This window comes from Leucopleurus acutus (assembly GCF_964270905.1).
Source record: "Leucopleurus acutus genome assembly, chromosome: 20".
NCBI classification, from domain to species: domain Eukaryota; kingdom Metazoa; phylum Chordata; class Mammalia; order Artiodactyla; family Delphinidae; genus Leucopleurus; species Leucopleurus acutus.
Window position 1 is genome coordinate 48,291,783 of NC_139162.1, and position 17,141 is coordinate 48,308,923.

The 17,141-nt window shown below is 45.9% G+C and overlaps 1 protein-coding gene across 1 annotated transcript; it reads left to right on the top strand.

Moving 5' to 3' along the window:
• Positions 1-10,496: 10,496 nt before the first annotated feature.
• TEX101 (testis expressed 101) lies at positions 10,497-14,304 on the top strand (the record flags this gene model as incomplete). The annotated part of the gene is made up of 5 exons (XM_082861905.1): positions 10,497-10,644; positions 12,156-12,404; positions 12,549-12,734; positions 13,795-13,923; positions 14,084-14,304. The coding sequence occupies 5 exons, from the start codon at positions 10,497-10,499 to the stop codon at positions 14,302-14,304; spliced, it is 933 nt and encodes a 310-aa protein (XP_082718031.1).
• Between the last annotated feature and the right edge of the window lie 2,837 nt (positions 14,305-17,141).

Below are 17,141 nucleotides of genomic sequence, written 5' to 3' on the forward strand. Positions count from 1 at the left end.
TCTTTTTCTTTTTTTTTAATAAGTCAGATTAGTTTGTTTTTTAAAATTTATTTATTATTTATTTATTTTGGGCTGTGTTCGGTCTTCGTTTCTGTGCGACGGCTTTCTCTAGTTTCGGCGAGCGGGGGCCACTCCTCATCGCGGTGCGCGGGCCTCTCACTGTCGCGGCCTCTCTTGTTGCAGAGCACAGGCTCCAGACGCGCAGGCTCAGTAGTTATGGCTCACGGGCCTAGTTGCTCCGCGGCACGTGGGATCTTCCCAGACCAGGGCTCGAACCGTGTCCCCTGCATTAGCAGGCAGATTCTCAACCACTGCGCCACCAGGGAAGCCCCTCTTGATCTTTTAACAGGGTTTAGTCCCACTCTGTCCCTGCCATAAAAATGTCCAATGTCTAGTTATTTACCCTATTTCTGTTGCTGGTTTTTATATTGAGGTGCAGATCTCGAAATATAGACAGGGGTCCCGTCATAAATATGTAGTCCTGGAGCCCCTTTGTCTCTTGCTTCAGGAAATGTAAACAGGGGGCTGGGAATGAATGTCCGGCCTGGAGGCCATCTTCTTCTCACCCCAGGAAGTGTGAACAAGAGGCCAGTTGTAAATGTCTCTCCTGGAGCCCATCTATCTCTTGCCTCATCCAGACCCTGATAAGTTGGGTTTTGGGGGGGGCCCTAGTCCACCATCTTCTCAGTCTCCTGGCTTTCCAAATAAAGTTGTATTCCTTGCCTCAATATCTCGTCTCTGACGTATTGGCCTGTTGTGCGGCAAGCAGAGCGAGCTTGGACTAGGTAACAATTTGAGCAACTGTGAAATTTCCATAGGCCTCGTCTCACCTGTGCCCCATCAAGGTGGTTCTCTCTGTGTGGGTTTCCCTGTGGTGGAAACCTAATCCCAGAATACAGTTTTGTTTGTCTCTTTCTGGGTGACACTGTTCATTCTAATTACTGAATTGGTCAGGGTCCCAGCAGGAAATGAATGGTATACCCAAAATGGGTAACTTGAGTAGAATTTATTACAGGGAGTACTGCTTACAACTGTTAAGGTTGGATCCAGGGAAACCACAAAGGATTGTGCAGGAGTTGGGAGTAATCATGTATTTCATTTTATTTTTTTAAACCTTTTTTGGGGGGGCTGCGCTGCATGGCTTGCAGGATCTCAGTTCCCTGACCAGCTATTGAATCTGGGTCCAGCAGTGAAAGCCCAGAATCCTAACCACTAGGCCGCCAGGGAACTCCCTCATATACTTTAAACATATTACTGTGACAACATATAACAAAGAGTCAGGACCACCGTGACCACTGCACAGGTCATGCTGTGCACTGCACAAATGCTCTACATCTAGGGGGTGCCATGCACTTCATAGATGTATAACTGGTATGAAAAGGCTCAACACCGAAACAGGGCGAGAGAGCTCCCTTCTACATAAACCTGCACTTGAACACAAGGCCATGCACACTCGTGGTGTGCTGGTAAATGTTGAACAACTGCTTCCCTGAAGGGAGAAATAAAAGCTCGGATCTGTAGCATTTGCCGATGCCCATAGTGTAAATACTCCCACTGTGGCTGATTTCAAGCTACCACGAGGTCCCTGCCCATGGAGTTGGGAAGAAATGCCCATGAACAACCATTATTTCTACTATACAAATACAATATCTATACATAGCCTCCAGAACACAGATAATAGTGAAATGTAGAAAGATAATTTAGGAAGTGACGATTTTTGAGTATTTGTTACCTTTGTTTTAATATAATTTAGTTGTAAGTTGACATAATTTAATGTTTAATAGTGGCTGTGTTTAGCAAATGGCTTGCAAAATGCCTGAAAATGTCAACATTGGCTCTCATGAACCGGGTGGAGTTAGTCCCAGCACAGCACTGCGCACACCCCAGAGAGAGCCGGGGAGTATGCACACATGGGCTTGGCCATACCCTGCCCTGAGAGCCCTCAAGGATCCCCTGAGCTCTCGATTCTTAAAGAATAGATTCTTATCCTCCCTTCCAGCACTGAACCTGTCAGGGTGCCCTCACCTCTGGGTGTGTGAGTAGGGGACCAAGTTTGGTCACTGCCAAGAGCATGTGCACCTCAGTATCCAAGGTGTGTGGTGTGTGAGCATTGACGCCATGGGCACTGTGGGTCTCCCTATTATGGCTTGAGAAGTCACCCAAGATGACCAACACTTACAATTCCCAAGATACAAGAAGGCTGGGTTCTCCTGGTGGAAGAACAGTGGTAAAAGAAAAAGCAATGGGTGCAGGCCACTGAAAGCTAATACAAAATAAGAAACTGGAGCCAGGTATACAAAAGGCAAAATTTTCCTATGATGTGCACCAGCCGGTGACCAATCAGATGAGACAACTGTAAAACTCAGGTGACCAGAGGCATATATTTGGTCTGATTTTTGTACCTTTTTTTTTTTTTTGGCCAAACAGGCGAGGCTTGCGGGATCTTAGTTCCCCCTCCAGGGATCAAACCCAGTGAAACTCGGATCAAACTCGGCAGTGAAAGCACCTAGTCCTAACCACTGGACCACCAGGGAATCCCCTGTACCTCTTAAAAACTTTCCAATGAGAAAGATTAATTAGGAAACTCAAATTTACGTTATGACCCCAGCCAAGAAACAATTGCTAATTTTTAATGCCAAATTCAGGCTTAAATTGAATAGAAGCTCCTAATGGTACTTCCTTTTAAACCATTCTATTTGACTTCTACCCAACCTGTCCAACAGCTCGGCCTCGCTAGCAAGAATAACATTCAGTGGTCACATCTCACGCCTGAGATTTTTCTTTAACGCTATTTTCCGCAGGTCTAGCCACAAATGGATACTTGGGTTTGCGACAACATATTATGTTAGTTATCTACTGATACCTTGCAAACCATCACAAATGGTCACTTAAAACAACAGCCATTTGATCTGTTCACAAGTCTATGGGTCATCAACTAGAACTGGGCTCAGCTTGTGGTTCTTCTGCTGCTCTCACTTGGAGATGCTCATGTGTCTGCATTTGTCTGACAATTTGATTGAGGCTGCTGGATCTAAGATGGCATCACTCACACGTCTGACAGTTGGTGCTGGTTGTGAGCTAGGCCTCTCTATGTGGTTTCTCATGCTCAGTGTTAATCCATGTTTCTTTAAGTGATGGTCTCCAGGCAGCAAAACAGGGGAAACCCCAATGTGCAAGTGCTTCGTGTTTGCTAATGTCCCATTGGCCAAAACAAGTCACATGGCCCCACCTAGCTTTAAGGGATGGAGAAACAAGACTCTGCCTTTGGATGGCAAGAGCAGCAAAGACACATTACAAAGGGATGGGAGGAATTTGTAGCCATTAAACAACCTACCCCATACACCACCTATAACAGATTTTCAGATGAAGAGGTGGTTCTGTTTTCTGTAGCTGTCTCTTGACACCGAGGCCTGGCATTTTGTAGAATTCTCTTCGGCTCCCTGAGTTTCAGGGACCTGAGAACCTCTGACCACTTTGGGATCTTAAGTACTTGAGGGCAAAGGTGAATGAATTCATGGACTCCCCTTTCACCTGTTTGCCACTGTCACTATTAAGAATCTTTACTGAGTTACTGATGGCTTTAAAAACTGAACCCAAAGGAAGATTTACTTTATTTACATCAATAATTAACATTTTAAACCCACACTAACTCTTGTTAAAATGCCCGCTTAGGGTTACTTTATTTAGAGGTGGGTTAGGGCCATCTTCACAATGCCAAAAATTAATTTAAAACACACAAATAAAAATGCCATGTCTCCCTGACCAGGGTTAAGTGAGCAGATACAGCCAATTTAGAATAGAGATAAAACCCCTTATTTAAGCTTGTGTGTTTGCGTGCAAACAAATTTAAAATAACCTTCCAGGGGGCTATATACGGAACAATGTCCAAAGCTCACACAGAAAGAGAAAACATTCCAATTTCAATAAACCAGGCAGGGAGACCTTGTTTAACACATAGGACATTCAGTGGAGACCCCAGAAAAGTTATAATTTATGAGTAGAGCTAAACCAGCCCTAGAGTAAAGTCTATCCTATACCCATGTTAACAGAGCTTAACTATTCTATATTATTCTCTATTCTATACTCTTAAATATTCCTATATATTAGCAATGAACAACTGGAAAGTGAAGTATTTAAAAATACCACTTGCAAAGGCATCTACAACACATAAAATATCAAATAATAAATTTAACAAAATATGTGGAAGACTTGTACACTAAAATCTAGTGAGTATAGCTAAACAGAAGTGAAAGAAGTCTTAGATAAGTGAAGAGAGATCTCATGTTCATGGATTGGAGGACTCAATATTGTGAAGATATCAATTCTGCCACATTGACGTACATATTCAATGCAATTCAAATCAATTAAAATAAAAGGTTTAGCAAGCCTTCTGTAGTGGCTGACAAGCTGATTCTAAAATTTATGATGAAGTGGAAAGGCCCTATAATAGCTAAGACAGTTTTACAAAAGTAGAAGAAAGTTGGAGGATTTACACTATCTGATTTTAAGGCTACTACAAAAACACAGTGATCTGGGACTTCCCTGGTGGCGCAGTGGTTAAGAATCTGCCTGCCAGTGCAGGGGACACGGGTTCGAGCCCTGGTCCGGGAAGATCCCACATACTGCGGAGCAACTAAACCCATGCACCACAACTACTGAGCTCACGTGCCACAACTACTGAAGTCCGTGCACTTAGAGCCCACGCTCCGCAACAAGAGAAGCCACCACAATGAGAAGCATGCGCACTGCAACAAAGCGTAGCCCCTGCTCACTGCAACTAGAGAAAGCCCGGGCGCAGCAACGAAGACCGAACACAGCCAAAAATAAATAAATTAATTAATTTAAAAAAATACAGTGATCAACAGACTCTGGTATTATCTAGATGTATATGTTAAATAGAACAGAGTAGAGTCCAGAAATGTATATGCATATGATCAATTTAATGACAAAGGACAATCTTTTCTACAAAGGATTCTAGAACTCGTGGATTTAGGGAGAAAATGGACCTCAATCCTTACCTCACACCATTCACAAAAATGAACTCAAAATGGATCATAAACCTAAATGCAAAGGCAAAATGATAAATCTTCTAGAAAAAAACATAGCAAAAAAATTTTTTGTGACCTTAGGGTAAATGACATTTTTATACTGAACACCAAAAAACAAGAATCATGAAAAAAACTGATAAATTGGGCTTTCTCAAAATGAAAAACTTCTTCTCTTCAAAAGATACCATTTTCTTAACAGTAAAAAGACAAGTCCCAGACTGAAAGAAAATACTTGCAACACGTATACTGAAAACATGAAGCACTCTTATAATGCAATAGTAAGATGGCAAATAACTCCGTTTTCTTTTTAACACCTTTATTGGAGTATAATTGCTTTACAGTGCTGTGTTAGTTTCTGCTGTAAACAAAATGAATCAGCTATATGTATACATATATCCCCCTATCCCCTCCTTCGTGCGTCTCCCTCCCACCCTCCCTATCTCACCCCTCTAGGTGGTCACAAAGCACCGAGCTGATCTCCCTGTGAGATGCAGTTGCTTCCCACTAGCTATCTATTTTACATTTGGTAGTGTATATATGTCAATGCTACTCTCTCATTTCGTTCCAGCTTACCCTTCCCCCTCCCCGTCCTCAAGTCCATTCTTTATGTCTGTACCTTTATTCCTGTCCTGCCCCTAGGTTCATCAGAACCTTTTTTTTTTTTTTTTAGATTCCATATATATGTGTTAGCATACTGTATTTGTTTTTCTCTTTCTGACTTACTTTACTCTGTATGACAGATTCTAGGTCCATCCACGTCACTACAAATAACTCAATTTCATTTCTTTTTATGGCTGAGTAATATTCCATTGTATACATGTGCCACATCTTCTTTATCCATTCATCTGTCGATGGACACTTAGGTTGCTTCCGTGTCCTGGCTATTGTAAATAGTGCTGCGATGAACATTGTGGTACATCACTCTTTTTGAATTATGGTTTTCTCAGGGTATATGCCAGTAGTGGGACTGCTGGGTCATATGGTAGTTCTATTTTTAGTTTTTTAAGGAACCTCCATACTGTTCTCCATAGTGGCTGTATCAATTTACATTCCCACCAACAGTGCAAGAGGGTTCCCTTTTCTCCACACCCTCTCCAGCATTTATTATTTGTAGACTTTTTGATGATGGCCATTCTGACCGGTGTGAGGTGATACCTCATTGTAGTTTTGATTTGCATTTCTCTAATGATTAGTGATGTTGAGCATCCTTTCATGTCAAATAACCCAGTTTTAAATGGGCCAGTGATTGGAACTGACACTTTGCTAATAAAGGTATACAAATAGTTAATTAGCACATGAAAAGTTACTCAACATTTTTCATTATCAGAGAAATGCCAATTAAAAGCATAATGAGATACTACCACACACCCTCTAGAATGGTTAAATTTAAAAGTCTGACAAAACCATGGGTTAGCAAGAATGTGGAGCAACTGGAATTCTCCTACATTGTTGGTGAGAATGTAGAAGTGTGGGACCACTTTGGAAGAAGGTCTGGGAATTCCTTATAAAACCTACTATGCACCTACCCTATGCCCCAGCAGTTCTACACTTACCCTAGAAAATGAGAATATATGTCCAAACAAGGTCTTTTTATATGAATGTTTATAGGAGCTTTATATAGTAGCAAGCATTTACTGGATGCCTACACTGTAATCCTGTGCTGGGTACACAGGGATGGATCAGACACAGTTGGAAGGAACCAGACACACATACAAATACACCCAGACATGGTCTACACATACAGCCATACATGTACACATAACATACACATAGACACAGGCATGTACACACAGAGAAACATGCACAGACACACACACACACATGCACACAGAGACACGGACATGTACACGTACAGAAGTGTACACACAAACTCACATGGACACACAGACACACATGCACACACACAGCCATTGTACCATAAAGCAAAAATTCCTAATACAAAGGCATAGACAAAACACTTTGGACATCAACAGTTTAGCAAATATTTACTGAGCATCAGGAAGACCAGGTGACAGAGGGGGAGGTGCGCACGATGTCAGGGAATAAGTAGAGGACAGAAGGCATCCCAGGGTGACAGAACAGCTCCTGTGAAGGCCTGGGGGTCAGAGAGGGCTGGGTACAAGCACATATAGATTGCTCAAAATAGGCCACAGCAAGAGCCCATATTGAAGTAGAACGGAAGGGCTGAAACATGAGTGGCCTTGACTGTCCCCATAAGGGCTGGTGGTCCCAGTGAGAACGGTGGGTCGGCACAGTCAGGAAGAGCCCAGCAGTTAAAAGCCTAGTGTCTGAATCGGAGACATGGGTGCTAGTCCCAGCTTTTAAGCGTCACCATCTCCTTGAGCCTCATTCCCCAATGTGATGTGTATTTATTTAACAAGCCCCTTCTATTACCAGGCTCTGTCGTAGATGCCGGGGATACACCAGGGAATAAACAAATCAAAACCAAACCCCCTGCCTTTGTGGAGCTTACCTTCTTGTTGGGGAAAGCAGTCAATGAACATAGAAATAAATATAGACAAATAATATGTCAGGCAGTAAGTGCTCAGAAGAAACTCAGGCAGAGCAAGGGGTCAGAGACTGACATGGCTGCTGTTCTTCTAAACAAGAGTCAGCAAAGAGTGCTGTTATAACAGAGACATGAATGAAGGGAGGAAGTGGGCGTAAGGTGGATGGTTTCAGAGAGCTGGAGGAGCATATGCAAAGGCCCTGAGGTCAGCGTGTGCCAGCCATGTGTTCCTGGAACAGCCTGGAGGCCAGTGTGGGTGGAGCAGAACGAACGAGGGAGGGCAGAACAGGACGTGGGGACAGAGTAGGGCATTAGAGACCATCGTAAGGACTTAGACTCTCTCTTGGGGGAAAACGGGAATCCACTGGAAGGCTTTACACAGATGTGACACAATCTGACTTATATTTACCAGATCACTCTGATACCAAGAGGGGAACAGACTGAAGTGGGGCAAGGGCAGCACGTATTGCAATAATCCAGGTGAACAATGATGGTCCCGTTGGTGTTTAAAAAAGATGTCCTCACTATAGGTAAGCCATTCGATTCATTCTGTTTTCATTTTATTTTCCATATAATGTCACAAATAACTTGCCAACCATTGCTCTAGACTAACCTTCTCATTTTCCAGATGAGGAAACTGAGGCTCAGAAAGGAAAAGAGATCAGCTCAGGCTAAGAAAGATCTAGGGATTTCTCTCACACCAAAACGGCAGAGCCACTTCTCCCACAGGGGTGGCGGTGAAAGGTCCCTACAGGTATATAAACAGAAATGGGGTGAAGAATAGAGGAAGGGGTCTTACACTTCCAAGGTTCCTTCTAAACCTGAGATGGAGGGACTCTATGGCCAGGTCACCTGGAGTGTGACTTAAGAATCATCTTCCCAAGCCTGTGACCTGGAAGGACAGACACAGGCTGAAAAAGGGGGTACTTTCTTCCCAGATCCTTTGATGTGGAATCACTCAAAGATGTCAAAGACAGGGCAAGCCTGAAGGCAGGAGAAATCCTACAGCCCCCCAAGAACTGAACCTATATCTGATCCTTACTCTTCTCATAATAGAATCAGATGGGCAGGCTTGGGTAGAAAGGGGCATTTTCCCTACAAACTGACCCACTGGGATGCACTATATATACCTTGTGTTAACAGGGACACTGTTCTGGCCTATTTGGAATCCCTGAGTGAGCCTCTGAGCCCCTGACTCGCTCCGGGGATACCCCCTCAGTCTTGCATCTTCACACCCTCCCTCACCAGCCATCAAGGTAGCCTCTGTGGGAAGCAAAGGCTGCATCAGGAATGACGTTAACACAGAAGAAATTACAAAATGGTAGCAGGTGCCCCTGGAGCGCTATTCTGCACTCACTGCTTCATCTGTAGCACAAGTCTCTCTAACAGGCTGTTATGGGTGGTATTGCCCCCAGATTCACATGTTGAAGTCCTAACTTCCATGACCTCAGAAAGTGACCTTATTAGAAATAGGATCCTCACAGGCGTAATGAAGTTAAAACAAGGACGTTAGGGTGGGACCTAATCCAACTGGTATCGTCATACTAAGGGAAAATCTGGACACAGACACGCATAGAAGGGGACTTCCCTGGGGGTCCAGTGGTTAAGAATCCACCTTCCAATGCAGGGGACGTGGGTTCGATCTCTGGTAGGGGAACTAAGATTCCACGTGCTGCGGGGCAACTAAGCCCATGTGCCGCAACTACTGAGCATGTGAGCCACAACTAGAGGGCCTGTGTGCCGCAACTACAGAGCCCATGCGCTCTGGAGGCCACATGCCACAACTAGAGAGCTGCAACTACTAAGCCCCCGCACCACAACTAGAAGAGAAGCCCACAGGCTGCAACGAAGAGCCCGGCGCCACAACTAAGACCTGACGCAGCCAAAAATAAAATAAATAACTAAATATTTTTTTAAAAGACATGCATAGAGGGAAGATGATGTGAACACACAAGAGGAAGACAGCCATCTACAAGCCAAGGAGAAAGGTCTGGAAGAGATCTTTCCCTCACAGCCCTCAGGAGGAACCAACCCTGCTGATACCTTTATTTTGGACTTTCAGCCTCTCAATCTGTGGTACTTAGTTACGGCAGCCTCAGCAAACTAATCAACAGGCCAAGAGATTATTTAAGATGACCTTCACTACAGGTGCTAGAAGCCAGCTTTGGGGCTAGGACAGAAGAGGAAGGGTGAGTGCCAGTCAGAGGCATGGGAAGGGATGAGGGCCCTGAGACAAGATTCTGGAGCTTGAAGCAGGTGTCTGTGCAGCTCCCAACCACCCTCTCTGCCCTCCAGTTTCCCCTAACCCATTGGTCCTGCATTGGCAATTGTGGCCAAGACCTGACACCTTGCACCACACCTATAGGTACACAATGACCCGGGAAAACCACATACTGTTACAGCTCAGAGGAGGTGAGTGCTGGAGGCCTGAGTCCCAAGAAGAAGGGAGGGTGGCTCAGAGTCCTGGGTCCTGAGAGACAGGGTCTTTGGGACCAGAACTCTCTCTTATTGTATATATGAACTGTTCCTAATATTTATGTTAATAACCATATTAATAATAATACTCTTACAGTCCCCAACTGAAAACTCTTAATATATTTTTACATAAAATTTAGACTTTTACCAACACCATTCTTATTGGGGCACTTTTCTCTATTAAAAATAAATATTCATTTATACCATAGAACTCACAGAAACAGTACCAAGTCTGAAAGAACACAAAAGACATCTCTACTTCATGTTACATCAGAAAGCTTATATATATATACACATATATATACACATATATATGTGTATATATATATATATATGTGTGTGTGTGTGTGTGTGTGTGTGTGTGTGTGTGTATATATATGAAATAGGATTTTCCAGCCATGAACAAGAAATCTGAATGACACAACGTGTTCATGGTACTGACACTGACACGTGGGTTAGATACGATGGCAATCGGTCATTCAGGGGTGCCGGAAGTAACACTGAAGCCCGCATTACCCTATTCAGCCTTCCAGAGGGTCACGGAAGAGGCTGGTGCCATGACATGTTCACAGGATGAGGCCTGGGCTGAGCAGGAACCACTGCAAGTAACGGGTGAGGAGGCCAAGTCGACTTCCAGTGGCTATGGCCACTGGATGGGTGCTGGGGCAGGGGCCAGGCTGGAAACATGCGAGGCAATTTGGACAGGGAGAAAAGTTCAGTGGGTGAAAGCCAAGGGTTTGACTTCCTAGTGTGGCTGGAGAAGTAGGGATTCTATAACCCAAAGAGAGAAAAGTGTAAGCAAGACCATTTGGGGAGGCACCGCCCGCCCCGCCCCGCCCTGCAGGCCTAGCGCCGGCAAATACCAGCGAGTTCTAGGTCCCCCGGCTTGCCGGCCACTCGTTGTCCTGCGCATGCGTACTAGCAAGACAGCCTGGGATAGGCCAATGGGGTGTGGCGTTCCTCCAGGCTCATCCAATGAGCTCATCAGATGCTTTCGTATCGACCAATGGGGCTTCGAGTTTATCTGTCCGGTGAAGCAGGCCCCGCCTTCTGTGCCTCAGAGACACTAGAAGGAGAAGGACCGGCTGGGTGAGTGGAGCGTTCCAGGGCGTTCCTTCAGCACAAGGAGATTCTTGTGAGATCATATAGAGGCCAGGAGGAATTCTGGTCCCTTAAAGAGTAAAAGGGTGTCTGGGGGCCCAGATTCCTGGGTCCTGAGGAAACAGAGGTGGGGGACGGGGGGGGGCGGGGCGTGCGGGACTCCTGGAGCAGAGCGGGGTGAGGGCCGGGGCCCTGCGCTCTTGGGTCGGAGAGGGGGAGAAGCTGGGTGCCCAGAATCATGTGTCCTGACAGAAAAGGTGACTGAACCCAAACTCCTGGATCCCTAGGTAGGACAGGGCTTAGATCTCAGAATCCTGGGTTCTGATGAAGTTGGGAGCTGGGGACTGAGGTTCTTGGGCCGCGAAAGAGCGTAGGTTTGAACCTGGACTCCGGAGTCTGAGGGAGAAGGGCCTTTGGGCCAGATTACGGATCCAGAGGTTGGAGGGTATGGGGCTATTGAGCTCCTCGGTCTAGGCGGCTGAGTCTGAGAAGTACAGCTACGGAAACTGAGGCTTGTTAACTAGTTAACTTGCCCAAACTCACAAGCGAGATCGGGACAGACTGACTTTAGAGATCATCGTTTTGTTTTTTTTGCGGTACGCGGGCCACTCACTGCCGTGGCCTCTCCCGTTGCGGAGCACAGGCTCCGGACGCGCAGCCTCAGCGGCCGTGGCTCACGGGCCCAGCCGCTCCGCGGCACGTGGGATCTTCCCGGACCGGGGCACGAACCCGTGTCCCCTGCATCGGCAGGCGGACTCTCAACCACTGCGCCACCAGGGAAGCCCGAGATCATCGTTTTATATACCCGTAAACTCTGCCCTGAAGTCAGTACTTGTCGCCAGAACTTAGATTTAATCTCGTTCCATGTGGTTGAAAAGCTGCTTCTCCATCAAATCACAGATCCTGCTCGGTTCTTCCAAACGTCTCTAAGAGAAGCCATGGGAGCCTGTCATTTCCAGGTTTCACTGTTCCTCTTTCTCCTAGGAGCCCCGACCTTGATCTGTATGTATTGGGGATGTGAGGGGAGAGCGGCTGGGTCACGGAGGATGGATTTCTGGTGAAAAAGGAGTGGTTTGGGGCCCCACAGAGAAGGGCAAGTGCTCATCTTTATCTCATTTTCTCCCCAGTGGCACAAAACTTGCGTTGTCAAAAGAGTACATTCGTGGGCTTAGAAGCGGATCTGGTAGAGACATTTAACTGGACCACAGACAAAGCTGAGACTTGTGACAATGGGGCATTGTGCCAGGAAACCGTGCTGATGATTAAGGCTGGTAAAATGAGAAAGAGGCCGTTGGGCTGGTGGGGCAGGGGCGGGGGGGGAAGGTGATTATGGCCACGTTAACGCAGTTCCGCCTTCCCCAGGCCAAACATCAGGCGCTGCCCCCCATCCACTTTCCTTCCCTCTTGTCTCACAGAAGGAACCAAGACAGCAATTTTGGCCACTAAGGGCTGCAGCTCAGACGGCGCACCGGCAATAACGTTTATCCAGCACACGCCAGCCCCTGGCCTAGTCGCCATCTCCTACAGTAACTACTGTGAGGACTCCTTTTGCAACAACAAAGAGGACTTACATGAGTTATGGAGGACAGAAGAGATTGACGGTACCCTGGGAGGGGAGAGACGGGTGCTGAGAGAAACTCCATGCAGCCCTGAAAAAACGGGGCTTACTCTGCTTAGGTCCAAGTGCGCCATACACAAAAGGACCTCAGACCTTTGGCTTGTCTTTCTTTTTCTAAATTGTTACCTTGAGGTCTGGAAACGCTGCTCCGAGCAGAGGGACATCAGTGAAGGCTGGAGTGTAAATGGGGTTTGGGGTTTATTAAGCAATACAACGTCAGTGGAGGTTTCTGAGCAGGGTGGTGGCATCGTCCATCTAACAAGCACTGCTTCCCCCTTTGCCGCATGGCCACAGCCCAGTTCCCCCATTGGTCCTCAAGGCCTGTAGAAATCTGGCCCCGCCTATCTTTTCAGCTCATTTCCTTCTCTTCCTTCTCTCATTTATTGTATTCTACTTGGGGCTAGGATTCAAAATATTTAACAGTGGAGATGGTACTGACCAATCAGAATGGATGCTGGCTATAAAAATACAGTCCAGTCCCACCTGTGCCTACCAGCTGAGTATCAACACCACAACTTCTCACAATTCTCCAATCCACCAAGCCGGCTCACACCTCCAGCCCTTGGTCCTCGCTGTTTCCCTTGCTCCCCTCCCTCCTTCCCCTCCCCCATTTTCACATAGCTAACCTCTGTTCTTCCTCCATCTCCACTCAGGCATCAGCTCTGGGAAAATACCTAACCAAATTATTTTAGGTACTTAGGTGGTCCTCCATTTCTTTGCCACTAGACCTTGGACACAATGCCTGCTGAACTGTGTGGTAGTTAATTACTTACATGTCTGTCTCCTTCAAGGCAGTGATCCTAGCTGGCAGGAACTGTGTCCTTTTCATATCTGTATCTCCACACCTAAGCACAGAGTTTGGAAGTCATGTTGGATGGGGTTCTGACAGCACAGAAATCAGTTGGAGAGGGGTGGGGAGGTGGTAGTAACAGTCCTTGAGTAGAGAGGCATCAGCAGGAAAGACTGGAGGAAGAGAAGGCAGCAAGGGGAGGCAACTCAGAGGCGGGACTCGCCCTTAATTGTCCCTCTCTCTCCCCCTTCAGCTCCCAGAGGGTCAACAGACCTCCGCTGCCCAACCTGTCTGGCTTTGGGGTCCTGTTTGAATGCTCCTTCTCTTTCCTGCCCCAACGATACAAATCAATGCTATCAAGGAAAACTTCAGGTCACTGGAGGTAAACTGAACATCTGATGGTTTCAGAGGCTGGAAAACCAGACATCTGGGTGTAGCCCAAGAGGGTCTGACACTCAGGGTTCCAGGAATGAGGGAGGCGTGGACTCCTCTCTGATTTCCTAAAACATCTATGTGTCTCCCCATCCCTCCTTGTTCCACAGGAGACCTCAGCGCACCTTTGGAGATCAAAGGCTGTACATCCGCAGATGGCTGCAGGCTGATGTCTGGGATCTTTACAATAGGGCCCCTGTGGGTGAAGGAAACGTGTCCACTCAGGTCTGTCTCTCCCCGAAAGGTTGAAAGTGGGGCCACATGGCTTCACACTTCAGTCTGGAAGTTAGAGCTACTGCTGCCGCTGTCGCTGCAAGCGCTTGTCCATTGAGTAGGTGCTTCGGGTCCCGGGTCACGGGACATCTCTTCTGAGTGGTCATCAGCAAGCTGAGGGGCAGGTGGAAGCCTGAAGAACAGTCCCAGTGGATGCATCTGACATTTCTATTAAAGTTTCTGCCGTGATGTGTGTATGCCTCAAAACTAGAAGTGGCATTATTGAGCTAAAAGGGCCCTTAAAATTCATCTCCTCCAACCTACACATTTTGCAGAAAGGGAATCAAAGATCTCGAAAACTTTAATGAATTTCTCACACTTACATAGCTATGGGCAGAGCCAGGACCAGAACTCTGATGTTTTGACCTAAAGTCTGGTTTTCGTTTCACTCTAATAGGTTTCCTTGTCTTGCTAGCTGGACAAGAGGCTAATGTTGTCCTCCTCCAGAACGCTCCCAACCCAATTGTAAGGCCAACGTCACCTGCCTTGGGGTTCTAATATTTCCCTGGGAGGTGTGGCAGAATGAGAAAAGTCAGACTCTAAATTCTTCAATTATAGTGGCCCCATCTCCCTCTATCCTGTTTGTCCCTTTCCCACTTTACATCATTCCTTCCCATCTCTGCTGACTACTTAATGCCTCCTCAGTGGACAGAAGGAACTTAGGAGGGACCTGGGGTTCAGTAGGGTCTGATGAATGTTGGTGAAAAACTATTGGGTGGGGAGATTCTTTTTTCACATTCTTATGCTTATTTATTTAACTTATTACTCAAGAATACGTAAAGTCTATGTTATTGTAAAATACTCCAGTGATATAGGAGCTGTATAGAGCAAAGGTAGAGTAAAGGGGAACAGACTTTTTTTCATTTTTTTAAAAAACAGCCTTATTGAGGCTTAATTGACATACAATAAACTGCACTGGGAGTGGGAGGAATTTTAATACAAACTGTTGACCCCTCCCACAAAGGACAGGGGAGTCTGATCATAGTATAGTCCAGCCAAGTTCTTTCTAGAAAGTTCTCTAGTTCTTACTAACTCTTTGAGTTAAAGGCCCACTCCAGCTACTACGTTATCTTTGTTCCCAGGCATCCAGTTCTCCATTGTGTCAGTTTGGTGAATCTCTCTAAAGAAGGAGCGGAAACACCAACAAATAAAACTTTAACTTAATGAGGGGACATATAAATTGGGGAAATTACAAGCATTCAGAGCCTTGACTGGTAAATACTATTTGGGGTAAAACACAAAATCAAAAACAAAAAACGGACCGAAAAAGCCAAGTAGCTGTTTCCCATAGGACACTGGCTTCTTAATGGCACCGAAGACAGTCGCAGAAGACACGCCTGAGTAAATGGAGGAGAGCCATAATTTTTAAAAATTTGGCCTGTGAATTGTTTTGGTATTTTTAAAATTATATCTATCATCTGCCAAAGAGCTTTACGCAGCATGTACAAATTTCTCAGTCCACAAACTCAAGTGTGCCGACTTCCTTAATTTTTAAATATATAATATAAACTATTTAAATATATTATTTCTTTTTATGATAATTTTGTTTTTAAATATATTATTTTTTTATGATAATTTTGTTTATAACAATCCCCCATTCTACCTAGTGGAGTAACCAGTCTGAGTAAACTCGGTCATGTCAGGGTTTTCTCAGTCATTTCAGATCTAAGTTCAGTCAATTCAGGGCTTGTTTTCCTTTCCACTCTCCTCACCCAGGGCTTTGCTATAGTGCTGGTGGGCAGGAGGTGACTGTCTAGTTTTCACCTGTCATGCTGCTCATGTCCAGGTTCTCACTGATGCCTGGGTTCTCAGCTTCCATTCCTGCTGGCTTCCACTGGGAAATCTTCAACCCTGTCTGGGGATTCATGGGCTCCACGCAGGCCCTGTAAGCTCTGCCATCCCTCTTAGCGACTTCGGGGCCTCTTCCAACTGCTCTCAAATCCCACCGAGGTCCTTCAGGAATCTAAAGCAGCCTAGGAATCCCATATAGGTGATGAAATTCCTGAAGATCTGGAGAAAAGGTAATTTCATAGAGACTCGCTTTCTCCCAAGGTACTTGAGAATGAGATGCGGCCTAGACCCTGCAATTTATCACCCACCATACACAGACCACTATCACACATTCTTCTCAAACCTACTTTTTCTTTTTCCAACAATCATGCCATAGGAACTCCCTGGCGGTCCAGTGACTGGGACTCTGCGCTCTCAATGCCGAGGGCCCAGGGCTGGGGTTCAATCCCTGGTCGGGGAACTGAGATCCCACAACAAACAAAACAACCATGCCATAAAGCCTTCATTCTTAGACTGAAACTTAAAAATTCCAAGTCTAACAAGTCAAAAGTTGGGCCTTTGGAATTACATCAACTTCAATTCACATAGCCTACTCTGAAATTTCAGGGCTGAACATGAAGGTATTTCTGGCTCTTTGCATTTCTAGGGTAATAGGCCTACTGACTGACTGGAGGAGAAGGGACAAGAGAATTAGTACAAAGAATGGAGGCGTGGGGAGGTAACAGTAATAGCATCATATCACCCTGCCGTACGTGTGCTTCACCCACCCGGATTTAGACTCCATCATCACACATGATATTCATTGCTTCCTCCAGGGCTGTGTTCACGTCCCTTCCTCCCTGAAATTCCATTTCCTCTTCCCACCTACCCACCCCAGAGGGTCCCACTAGACATCTCACTGCCAACTCCAGCAGACCTTTTCTGACTTCTCTGGCACCCACTGATCTCCCTCAGCATAGCCCCAGCACATCTGCCAGCCTTCCTTCAATATCTTACCGTTTCCCACACAACGTATAATCTCCCCTGTCAAGGTAGCAGCACTTCAGGGACAGGCATTATTTCCAACAGCTTTACAACTTAACAGCACCCATAAGATGTGACTGG